Source organism: Globicephala melas, chromosome 8 (assembly GCF_963455315.2).
Source record: "Globicephala melas chromosome 8, mGloMel1.2, whole genome shotgun sequence".
In the NCBI taxonomy this organism is placed as follows: Eukaryota; Metazoa; Chordata; class Mammalia; order Artiodactyla; family Delphinidae; genus Globicephala; species Globicephala melas.
The window spans coordinates 82,331,636-82,344,718 of NC_083321.1; the positions used below are offsets into that span (position 1 = coordinate 82,331,636).

General features: G+C 35.1%; 1 protein-coding gene across 2 annotated transcripts in view; it reads left to right on the forward strand.

Moving 5' to 3' along the window:
* The window catches only part of CWF19L2 (CWF19 like cell cycle control factor 2), a 193,633-nt gene that overhangs the window by 99,133 nt on the left and 81,417 nt on the right, over positions 1-13,083 (forward strand). For both annotated transcript variants that reach the window (XM_030835999.3, XM_070046191.1), the window contains exons 11-12: positions 7,341-7,457; positions 9,235-9,372. In XM_030835999.3, the coding sequence (XP_030691859.2) occupies positions 7,341-7,457; positions 9,235-9,372 (255 nt within the window). The remainder of the gene's footprint in view (positions 1-7,340; positions 7,458-9,234; positions 9,373-13,083) is intronic.

Below are 13,083 nucleotides of genomic sequence, written 5' to 3' on the forward strand. Positions count from 1 at the left end.
CGTATTGTGTGTGAATGTAAGATCAGTAATTTGTATGCACTTTTTTATTTCATTTCAACAGAGGAACTAAACCTCTATTAAATGGAATTGAAATGCATTTTAAATAATTAATTCTGATTGGAGAAGTAACCTGAAATGTGAATAATTTGCTTGGTCTTGTTTCAGATCAGTTTTTAATGAAGTAGTTATCTAATACTCTTTATGCGATTCTTTATTAAAATGCTTTCAATAAAATTCTGTTTTCATTATAGAATACAGTTTTCTTTATTCTATATGGTACCAGTTGTCTATTTGACTAAAGGTTCATAGGAAGAAGATTATGTATTGAAAGTAAGTGGGATATAACTTCTTCTTAAGAGTCAGAGAAGTGAAAAATATTTGAGGGCTCTTAATGGAACAAATAGAAGTTGTGTGGAATATCATTGTAGTAGCTAACTTAGCAAGTTCATTTTGTCATCTAATTGCTTTCAAGTTTAGTAGGATATTTATTTTTTTTATACTTTAACCATATATAATTTTATATATCAGTATAAATCACTAAAGGTATGAAGGGGACAGAATGTGGAATCTCAGCCCCTTCCTGCTAAGTCAGAATTTGCATTCTTTATTTTCTTTTATTTTTAATTTTTATTGCAGCATAGTTAATTTAAAATGTTGTGTTAGTTTCATGTGTACAGCAAAGTGATTCAGTTATACATATACATGTATCTCTTCTTTTTCAAATTCATTTCCCTATTAGGTTATTACATTATATTTAGAAGAGTTCCATATGCTATATAGTAGGTTCTTGGTGGTTATCTGTTTTAAATATAGTAGTGTGTACATGTTAATATAGTAGTGTGTACATGTCAATCACAAACTCGCAATCTGTCCCCACCCATCCCCTCTGGTAAGCATAAGTTTGTTCTCTAAGTCTGTGAGTCTGTTGATGTTCTGTAAGTAAGTTCATTTGTATCATTTTTTATTATAGATTCCACATATAAATGATATCATATGATATTTGTCTTTCTCTGTCTCAGTTACTTAGGTATCATAGTCTCCAGGTCCATCCATGTTGCTGCAATTGGCATTATTTCATTCTTTTTAATGGTTGAGTAATATTCCAATATATATATGTACCACATCTTCTTTATCCATTCCTCTGTCGATGGACATTTAGGTTGCTTCTATGTGTTGGCTACCATAAATAGTGCTTCAGTGAACATTGGGGTGCATGTATCTTTTTGAATTATGGTTCTCATTGGGTATATGTCCAGGAGTGGGATTGCTGGGTCATATGGTAGTTCTAATTTTAGTTATTTAAGGAACCTGCACACTGTTTTCCGTAGTGGCTGCACCAATTTACATTCCCACCAACAGTGTAGGAGGGTTCCCTTTTCTTCGCATCCTCTCCAGCATTTATTTGTAGATTTTTTGATGATCGCCATTCTGACTGGTATGAGGTTATTTCTCTTTGTTTTGATTTGCATTTCTCTAATAATTAGTGATGTTGATCATCTTTTCATGTGTCTCTCAGCCCTCTGTATGTCTTTTTTTGAGGAATGTCTATTTAGGTCTCCTGTTCATTTTTTGATTGGATTGTTTGTTTTTTTGATATTGAACTGCATGGCTGTTTGTCAGTTTTGGAGACTATTCCTTTGTTGGTCTCACTGATTGCAAATATTTTCTCCCATTCTGTGGGTTGTCTTTTCGTTTTGTTCATGGTTTCCTTTGCTGCTGTTTAAAAGCTTTTAAGTTTAATTTGATCTCATTTGTTTATTTTTGTTTGTATTTCCATTACTCTAGGAAACAGCCTCGGAAAGATAGTACCTTGATTTATGTCAAAGAATGTTCTGCCTGTGTTTTCCTCTAAGAGTTTTATATTATCTGGTTTTATATGTATGTCTTTAAAGCATTTTGATTTTTTTTCAATAGTATCTGTCCAGTTTTTTCAGCAATATTTATTGAAGAGATTGTCTTTCCTCCATTGTATAGTAGTGCCTCCTTTCTTAGATTAATTGACCATAGGTATGTGGGTTTATTCTGGGCTTTCTATCCTCTTCCATTGATCTATATTTCTGTTTTTTATGGTAATACCATATTGTTTTGATGACTATAGCTTTGTAGTGTAGTCTGAAGTCAGGGAGCTTGATTCTGCCAGCTCTGTTTTTCCTCCTTAAGATTGCTTTGGCTATTCAGGGTCATTTTTGTCTCTATCCAAATTGAAGAGTTTTTTGTTTTAGTTCTAAAAAAAAGCCATTGGTAATTTGATAGGAATTGCATTGAATCTGTAGATGGCCTTGGGTAGTATTGTCATTTTGACAATATTGATTCTTACAATCCAGGAATATGGTATGTCTTTCCATCTGTTTGTGTCATCTTTGATTTTCTTTTATCATCGTCTTATAGTTTTCAAAGTACTGGTGTTTTTTCTCATTAGGTAGGTTTATTTTTAGATATTTTATTCTTTTTGATATGATGGTAAAAGGCATTGATTCTTTACTTTGTTTTTCTGATCTTTAATTGTTAGTGTATAGAGGTACAAAAATTTCTGTGTATTCTTTTTTTATCCAGCAACTTTACTGAATTCATTGATGAGCTCTAGTAGTTTTCTGTTATTTATCTGTTGGATATTCTATCTGTAGTATCATGTCATCTGCAAACAGTGACAGTTTTACTTCATCTTTTCCAATTTATATTCCCTTTATTTCTTTTGCTTCTCAGAATGCCATGGCTAGGATTTCCAAAGCTATGTTGAATAAAAGGGGTGAAAGTGGACATCCTTGTCTTGTTCCTGATCTTAGAGGAAATGCTTTCAGCTTTTCACTCTTCAGTATGATGTTGGCTGTAGGTTTGTCATAAATTGCTTTTATTATGTTGAGGTATGTTACCTCTGTAACCACTTTCTGGAGAATTGTTATCATAAATAGGTGTTGAATTTTGCCAAAACCTTTTCCTGCATCTATTGAGAAGATCATACATTTTTTATTCTTTAATTTGCCAATGTGAGGTATCACACTGTTTGATTTGTAAATATTGAAAAATTCTTACAACACTGATCATGGTATATGATCCTTTTACTGCATTATTGGATTCGGTTTGCTAGTATTTTGTTTGAGGATTTTTGTGCCTTTGTTCATGAGCGATATTGGCCTGAAATTTTCTTATTTGTGGTATCTTAGTGTCGTTTTGGTATCAGGGTTATGGTGGCCTCATAGAATTAGTTTGGGACTATTTCTTGTGCAGTTTTTTGGAATAGTTTGAGAAGGATAGATGTTAACTCTTCTCTAAATATTTGATAGAATTCTCCTGTGAAGTGGTCCTGGACTTTTTTGGAAGATTTTTTCATCATAATTTAAATTTCAGTACTTGTGATTGGTCTGTTCATATTTCCTGTTTCTTCCTGGTTCAGACTTGGGAGATTGTAACTTTCTAAGAATTTGTCTATTTCTTCTAGGTTGTCCATTTTATTGGCAGATAGTTGCTTGTATAATCAATTATGATCATTTGTAAAAGAGATCATTTATAAAAGATCATTTGCTCTCTTTTGATACTTTGTATTTCTGTGTTCTGTTGTAACTTCTCCTTTTTCATTTCTAATTTTATTGATTTGAGCCCTCTTCCTTTTTTTCTTGATGAGTCTGACTAAAGGTTTATCAATTTTGTTTATCCTTTCAAAGAACCAGCTTTTAGTTTCATTGATATTTTCTGTTGTTTTCTTCATTTGTATTTCATTTATTTCTGCTCTGATCTTTACAGTTTCTTTTTTTCTACTAACTTTGTGTTTTGTTTGTTCTTCTTTCTCTAGTTGCTTTAGGTATAAGGTTAGGTTGTTTATTTGTGAGTTTTCTTGTTTCCTGAGGTAACATTGTATTGCTATAAACCTCCCTGTTAGAACTGGTTTTGCTGAATCCCATAGATTTTGGATCGTTGTGCTTTCATTTTCATTTATCTCTAGGTATTTTTTGGTTTCCTCTTTGACTTCTTCAGTGATCCATTGATTGTTTAATAGCATATTGTTTAGCCTCCATGTGTTTGTGCTTTTTACAGTTTTTTTTCTTGTAATTGATTTCTAATCTCATAGCATTGTAGTCAGAAAAGATGCTTGATATGATTTCAGGTTTCATAAATTTACCAAGGCTCACTTTGTGATCTAGCATATTGTCAATCCTGGAGAATGCTTCATGTGCTCTTGAGAAAAAAGTGTATTCTGCTGCCTTTGGATGGAATGCTCTTTAAATATCAATTAAGTGGATCTAGTCTAATGTGTCATGTAAGGCTTGTGTTTCTTTGTTGATCTGCTGTCTGGATGATCTGTTCATTGATGTAAGTGGGGTGATAAAGTCTCCCACTGTTGTTGAGTTAATGTCAGTTTTTCCTTTTATGGTTGCAAGTATTTGCCTTATATATTGGGGTGCTCCTGTGTTAGATGCATATATACTTACAGTTGTTATATCTTCCTGGAATGATCCCTTGATCATTATGTAGTGTTTTTTGTCTCCTTTAACAATCTTTATTTTAGTCTATTTTGTCTGATATGAGTATTGCTACTCCAACTTTATTTTGATTTCCATTTTCATGGAATACCTTTTTCCATCCTCTTAGTTTCAATCTGTATATGTCCCTAGATCTGAAGTGGGTCTCTTGTAGGCAGCATACATATGGGTCTTGTTTTTGTATCCGTTCAGCCAGTCTGTGTTTCTTGACTGGAGCATTTAATCCATTAACATTTAAGGTAATCATTGATATATGTGTTCCTATTGCCATTTTCTTAATTGATTCGGATTTGTTTTTGTAGGTCTTTTTTTTTTTTTAACCATTCCTCTTTTGTTTTCTTCTCTTGTCATTTACTGAGTAACTTTATTGTTGTTTTTGGATTCCTTTTTCTTTTTTGTGAGTATATCTATTGTAGATTTTCATTTTGCAGTTACCTTGAGGATCTGATATAACAGTCTGTATATAACAAGATTGTTTTATGTTGCTGGTCTTTTAATTTCAAATGCATTTCCAGTATCCGGCATTTGTGCTGTCCTCTTCTCACAATTGCTGGTTTTGATATCATATTTGTGTGCAGATGATTTCCTACCTTTACTTTATGTTTGCCTTTACTGGTGAGCTTTTTCATTCATAATTTTCTTGTTTCTATTAGTGGCCTTTTCTGCTTAGAGAATTTCCTTTAGCATTTGTTCAAAGGTATTCTGGTGTTGCTGAATTCTCTTAGCTTTTGCTTGTCTGTAATGCTTTTGATTTTTTTGCTGAAGCTGAAAGAGAGCCTTGCTGGATAGCGTATTTTTGTTTGTAGGTTCTTCTCTTTCATCGCTTTAAATATATAGTGCCAGTCCCCTCTGGCCTGCAGAGTTTCTGCTGAGAAACCAGCTGATAACCTTTTGGGCATTCCTTTGTATGTTAATTATTGCTTTTCCCTTGTTGCTTTTAACATTTTGTTCTTTGTATTTAATTTTTGTTAGTGTGATTATTGTGTGTCTCAGCATGCTCCTACTTGGCTTTATCTTGTCTGGGACTCTCTCCATCTCCTGGACTTGGGTTACTGTTTCCTTCCTCATGTTAGGGAAGTTTTCATGTATCATATCTTCAAATATTTTCTAAGGTCCTATCTCCCTGTCTTCTCTTTCTGGGACCCCTATAATAAGAATATTGCTGCATCTAATGTTACCCTAGAGGTCTCTCAGACTGTCGTCATTTCGTTTAATTTTTTTTTTTATTCTGTTCCCTGGCAGTGATTTCCACCATTCTGTCTTCCAGTTCACTTGTTTTTCTGCCTCATTTATTCTGCTGTTGATTCCTTCTAGTGTATTTTTCATTTCAGTTATTATATTATTCACCTCTGTTTGCTTTTTAGTTTTTCCAGGTCTTTAAAAAAAATTTCTTGTATTTTCTCACTCTGTGCCTTCATTGGTTTTCTGAGATCTTGGAGCATCTTCAGTATCATTTCTCTGAATTCTTTTTCCAGTAGATTGCCTGTCTCCCTTCACTTAGTTTTTCTTCTGGGGTTTTATCTTATTCCTTCATCTGTGACATATTCTTCTGTTGTCTCATCTTGTCTAACTTTCTGTGTTCGTGGTTCCCATTCTACAGGCTGTAGCACTGTAATTCTTCTTGCTTCTCCTGTCTGACCTCTGCTGGATGAGTTTATCTTAGAGGCTTGTATACACCTCCTACTAGGAGTGACTTTTTCCTACCTGATGGTGGGTAGAGCTGGGTCTTGTCCATCTGCTGTGCTGGGTCATGCTCAGGAAGACTTTAAGCAGCCTGTCTTCTGATGGGTGGGGCTGTGTTTCCGCCCAGCTGGTTGTTTGGCCTGAGGTGTCCCAGCACTGGATCATACAGGCATTTGGATGGGGTTATGTCTGCGGGGGTGGGGGGGATGACATGGCAGCCTCCATGGGGACTCACACTAATGAGTACTGGCCAGAGCTGCCCCTGCCGGCGTCTCTGTCCCCTCAGTGTGCCACAGCCATCCCCTGCCTTCGCAGGAGGCCCTTCAATACTAACAGGTAAGTCTGACCCAGTCTCTATGAGCTTGCTGTTTTGTTACCTGGGTCCCATTGCACATGAGACCCTGTCTGTGCCCTTTAAGAGTGGAGTTTCTGTTTTCCCCAGTACTGTGGAATTCCTCTGATCAAACCCCTCTGGCCTTCAAAGCCAGATTCTCTGGGGGCTCCTCCTCCTGTTGCCAGATCTGCAGGCTGGGAAGCCTGACATGCGGCTAAGGACTTTCACTCCTGTGGGAGAACTTTGGTGGTATAATTATTTTCCAGCTTGTGGGTTGCCCACCCGGCAGTTATGGGATTTGATTTTATCACAGTTACACACCTCCTACCATCTCTTTGTGGCATCTTTTTTGTCTTTTTTAGTAGGTTTCAGCAGTGTTTTTGTCGATGGTTGTTCAGTTACTTGTGATTTTGGTGTTTCTATAACAAGGGTTGAGCCTATGTCCTTCTACTCTGCCATCTTGCAGGCAAGCCAGGATCTTTAAATTGAAGAAACATTCATTAAATATGACATCTGCTCCATACGTGATGGGCATTCTCATACAATGCCTGTTTGAATATTGGTGCTTTGTCATCTTTTAATATTGTTTAGAGGAAAACTATATTTGAAGTTTCCTTTTGTAATTATTTTAAAAAAGTAAATAAGCTTTAGATATTTTTCTTCAACTTTTCCATGAAAAGATTATGGTCACTTTACATTATAGTGGATAATGAAAGTCCATGAGGCTTAAGATAATCCGTAATATTATGTGAAAACTAGAATCATTTTTATGCTCTTTTGGCTATTAAACAAAAGGTTTCAAGACTCTTCTCAATAATTACAATTGTTATCTCTAAATCTTTCCACAGAATGAAGATCAGGAAGAAGTGATCCTTGTCAGAACAGATCATTCTGGAAGAGTCTGGCCTGTGAACACACCACGAAAACATCTGGAATCTAAAGGAGGAAGAAGGAAGAGACTGATTGTATGTTTAACATATGTCTTTTGTTTATTAATTCCTAATTCACTTTTTCCCTTTGTATCAGACTACAGTTGACCCTTTAACAACATGGGTTTGAACTGCAAAGGTCTACTTATACACAGAATGTTTTCAATAAATTACATACTATAGTACTGCACAGTCTGTGGTGGTTTGAATCTGTGAATATGGAACTATAGATATCGAGGGCCGACTCTAAAGTTATAGTCAGATTTTCAACACCATGGGGGTCACTGCCCCTAACCTTCGCATTGTTCAAGGGTCAACTTTATTTCAAAATATTTTCTGAAATGTTGCTTAATAATGCAAACATTAGAAGGTAGTAAATCATGTTCTTACTTTTATTTTAGTTATGATCCTCTGCCTTTTACAAAATGAATTCTAATTCAACAACAGTTTTCAAATAATTGTGAACATTGAATTTTTAAGGCAGTTTTAACTTTAGTGTATATTTCTTTGACATTGTTTCTAGCTTCTTTTTACATACTTATCATAACTCTTAGGGAAAACCTTGGTGCTATAGACCTGTGTTAGATCCTTTGTAAACCTTAATTTTCTTTTCCATCTTCTGGCTGCAGCAGTTAATTTTTAGCACTACCTTGAGGCTCTTAAAATGGAAAAAACAACATATTCAGTTTTCCTAAGTTAGATTTTTTGTTTTAAATTTGAAAGATCTTATAAGTGGTAATTGGGTCCACAGAAGATTTGTTCATTTAGAATTCTTCTATCAAATGTTTATTATCTGCCTGTTGAGTGCCTGTGCTGCTAGAGCTAGTAATTGATTTGTTCAGCAAATAGAAATGGGATGGATACCTCTCCTAAAGAAATGGGACGTATTAGGGGTTTGAAAGGGAGATGTGGGAGAAGAATAGTAAAGGTTTGAATTGTATGAAATGACAGAACTGGCTAGGGATTCATAGATGCATTGCCAGATGGCATTGAATACTCTTTTGAATTGCTTACTACTGAGTAGTCTAGGTATAGGAGTAAAGAGGATAGACACATTCATTCAGGATTGAGGTTTGTTTTCTGAGTGTAGTGAAAGGATAAGAGGAACAGAAAGGGGTTTGGATCCAGAGAGTGATTGAAGTCTTGGAATGTGAGATTTAAGCTTGTGAAGACAGGAGTAGTAATGTGGGGAAAAAATATTGGGAACGTGGTTCTAAAGAAGTTGAAGACCAGGTTTTATTTGGATAAGGGAATGTGAGAACAGTGTTGAAGAGATTTAATTTGGTTGGTAGACAGTACATAGCACTTTTCTTTTCCACGTGTAGGTATGGAATCAACTGACAGGAAAACCCAGAATTGATTTAGATGAGAATCAGAATATCAGCTTTTTTTCTGATAGAGCTGTTTAAAGTAGGCTTGCTAATACTTCACTTTTGTTCTTGATATGCTTACTTGATCTCTGGGTAACTAATGACTTCCCTTCACAGTGGTAGGGAATTTTTACTACAAGGAGGGGAAGAGCATAGAGGAGAGAAGAAGGCATAAAACAATTCTGTCCTTTCCTTAAAACTCAGAAATCAGATACTGTCATGCTTCCATCCTTGGGGAAGAGGAAAAAGTAAAGGCACAGAAGAGGTAGAGAGTGTTATTCTAATGGAAATTTTTCCACGTGGAGTCAGACAGAATAGGGATATACTGGAAAGAAAGATTATGATACAAAGAGGGATTTTTAGTATCAGATTTATAGATAATTCATTAAAATACTTCAGAGACTTATGTTTTCACTAAACTAATAATGTTCATTTTGTCATAGGTTTCAACCTATGAGGAAAAAGAAAGGGTCAGATACTTTCATGATGATGATACTCTAAGCCTAAGTGACTTAGTCAAGAACGAAAAGATGGGAACAGCAGAAAATCAAAACAAACATTTTATGAAAATGACATCTAAGGTAAGATATATTCCTAGGATACCTTTGAATTTTGGTAAGCTGGTTACTCAGTCTACAATGATTTACTTTTCAGACACAGCTAGTTCTTTATAATCATGATTTGTTTTATTAAATTAAATCCTTTGTAAGACATATTGGAAATGTGCATTTTAGAATTGATTTGATTGGGGAGTATACTTTTGGTATTCAGGTTTTTTTTAAATAAGAATTCTGGGTTAACTTTTTAATGTATTCCATGAAAATGTTAACTATATATTTGATCTACCATTTAAGGGAATGTTTGGGGCCAGACTTTAATGTCGACAGTGTGCTGCTAGTTAGGTGACCAGTCTGTTTTATCTTGATGTTACACTAGTTCTTCATAATTATGCCACAAGGTATATATAATTTGGAGTAATATATATCATAAAGAAGGCATCTTGGAAAAATCTTAAGTCTGTTTATATGAAAATTTTGTATGTTTTTAAATGTATATCAATGTTTCATGGGTAGTAGGATGAATTTTTTTATTTCAAAATAGCATTCTTTGTTGCAAACCCTTCCATTGCAGTCCCTTCAAACATTACCATTAACACTTATAATGGAAGAGACATATGTAAAGTTAGGGTTTGACCCCACTGGAAAGATTCAGCTCACTGCCTATATTTACAAATAAAGTTTTATTGGAATACAACTATGCACCTTTGTTTACCTGTAGTCTAAGGCTGTTTTTGCTTTATAACAACTGAGCTGAATAGCTGAGACAGAGACTGTACAGCCCACAGAACTGAAAATATTTACTGTCTGGCACTTGACAGAACAAATTACCCTTCCTTGCTTACGATGGGAATTTGAACCTAGGGATCTGAAGGACAGGAGGGAGCCTTTTTACTGTATACCTTATTAGACTTTTTCTTTTAACTATGTGAATATATTACCTGGTGAAAAAATTAACTTAATGAAAACTAGAATACAGGTAACCAAGGTATCAAGTGTGTGTATGTGTATATCACAGAGAGTAAAACAAACTTGGGTTAAACAGAAATGATTAAAAAATTGTATGGGATCTTAACTTTAGCCCATTAGGATAATTTTACTTTTTATTTGGGGGGAATACTAGAAATATTCTAGGGTCTGGAAATTCACTGCAGAAAGAAGAACATATTTTTATGAAAATTTCCTTCTCAGAAATGGGGCAGTGGGACCTAATGAAACTTAAAAGCTTTTGCATAGCAAAGGAAACCATAAACAAGACCAAAAGACAACCCTCAGAATGGGAGAAAATATTTGCAAATGAAGCAGCTGACAAAGGATTAATCTCCAAAATTTACAAGCAGCTCACGCAGCTCAATATCAAAAAAACAAACAACCCAGTGCAAAACTGGGCAGAATACCTAAATAGACATTTCTGCAAAGAATACATACAGATTGCCAACAAACACACGAAAGGATGCTCAACATCACTAATCATTAGAGAAATGCAAATCAAAACTACAATGAGGTATCACGTCACACCGGTTAGAATGACCATCATCAAAAAATCTACAAACAATAAATGCAGGAGAAGGTGTGGAGAAAAGGAAACCCTCTTGCACTGTTGGTGGGAATGTAAATTGATACAGCCACTATGGAGAACAGTATGGAGGTTCCTTAAAAAACTAAAAATAGACCTACTGTATAACCCAGCAATCCCACTACTGGGCATATACCCTGAGAAAAGCATAATTCAAAAAGAGTCACGTACCACAATGTTCACTGCAGCTCTATTTACAATAGGCAGGACATGGAAGCAACCTAAGTGTACATCAACAGATGAATGGATAAAGAAGATGTGGCACATACATACAATGGAATGTTACTCAGCCATAAAAAGAAATGAAATTGAGTTATTTGTAGTGAGGTGGATGGATCTAGAGACTGTCTTACAGAGTGAAGTAAGTCAGAAAGAGAAAAACAAATACCGTATGCTAATACATATATATGGAATATAAAAAATATATATATTTCTGAAGAAAAACAGGGGCAGGATAGGAATAAAGATGCAGATGTAGAGAATGGACTTGAGGACACGTGGAGGAGGAAGTGTAAGCTGTGACAAAGTGAGAGAGTGGCATGGACATAATATACACTACCAAACGTAAAATAGATAGCTAATGGGAAGCAGCCGCATAGAACAGGGAGATCAGCTCGGTGGTTTGTGACCACCTAGAGGGGTGGGATAGGGAGGGTGGAAGGGAGACGCAAGAGGGAGGGGATATGGGGATATATGTATATGTATAGCTGACTCACTTTGTTATACAGCAGAAACTAACACACCATGTAAAGCAATTATACTCCAATAAAGATATTGAAAAAAAAAATGAAACGGGAAAGATCATTTTATTTGGAAGTCTGAATTAAATATAGTTTTAATAATTTTATCATAATCCATTCATGTTTATCCATAAGATTTAAAAACCTCATTAAAAACTTATTTTTTAAATTAATATAAAAATAAATAATTTATCAATTAAAAAGTTGTTTATTGGGCACCTAATTTATGCTGGATACCATTTAAGGTGCTGGGTGTAGCAAAGTAGTAAAGTTCGCCCTCTTGAGGAGCTTATACTTATAGTGGATGAGACAGAAAGTGAACAAATACATGATATAAAAATTACATAACACTAATATATCACAAAATAGAAAATATTTTTGTAGGGAGTAAAACAAACTAGAAGAAGATAAGATGTTATTTTCAATAGAATGCTGAAGGAGGGCCTTTCTCTGGAGATGATGTTTCAGCAACCTTCTGAACAAAGTGAGGGAGTGATCTGTGAATATCTGGGAGAAGACTATTCATGCAGAAGAAACAACAAATGCAGAGGATCTGAAGAAGAGACAAACTTGACAAGCATTAAAAGACAGCAAGATCACACGTGACTGTGAATAGAGGGAGAAATGGAAAGACATGTAGAAGATGAAATGGTCAGATCATGTTGGATCTTTCACGCCATGGTGTAGAGCTTTTATTTTTGTTTTAAATGATGAGAAACCATTTGAAAGTTTTTAATAGGACAGTGTCATGACCTCATTTGTGTTTGGTAGTTGTCTCATAGCTCTTGTATATTCTCTTCTGTTTGTTGTTTTTTTATTTGTTTGTTTTTTGGTCTTTGTTCTCTTTGCTTTTCAGTTGTGGAAGTTTCTGTTGTCATATCCTCAAGCTCAGAGATTTTTTCCTCAGCCTTGTCCAGTCACTAATGAATCTATCAAAGGCATTTGTCATTTCTGTTATAGTGATTTTGATCTCTAGCATTTCGTTTTGGTTATTTCTTAGAATTTTCATCTCTCTGCTTACATTATCCATCTGTTCTTTGTGACCCTATGCCCCTGGACTGTGAATTTCACCAGTACTTCTCAGTTTTTTTTCCACTTAGTTGGGATAGAATGGCTAGAAGGGGATGGAGTTGGATGTTTCCCTTCCTTCAGGTAGGTTAGGCTCTGACAAAACCCCAGCAGGTAAAACTCTGGCACAATAGTTTCTATGAAGGGGCAGGCCTTGTTAAGTAAAACAGAATGCCCTGGTATATTTCAAAATGTTTCCTTTTACCTTCCCCCTGTTGAAAGTCATAGGGGATTTTTTTTCCTGATCTTTAGTCTGAGTACCTGGTAGAGCTCCAAGAGGTAAAATTCACAAAAGTTTGAGGGCCCCCCCCATGACTGGATTCCCCTAGGAATTTTAACTCTTAAATTTGT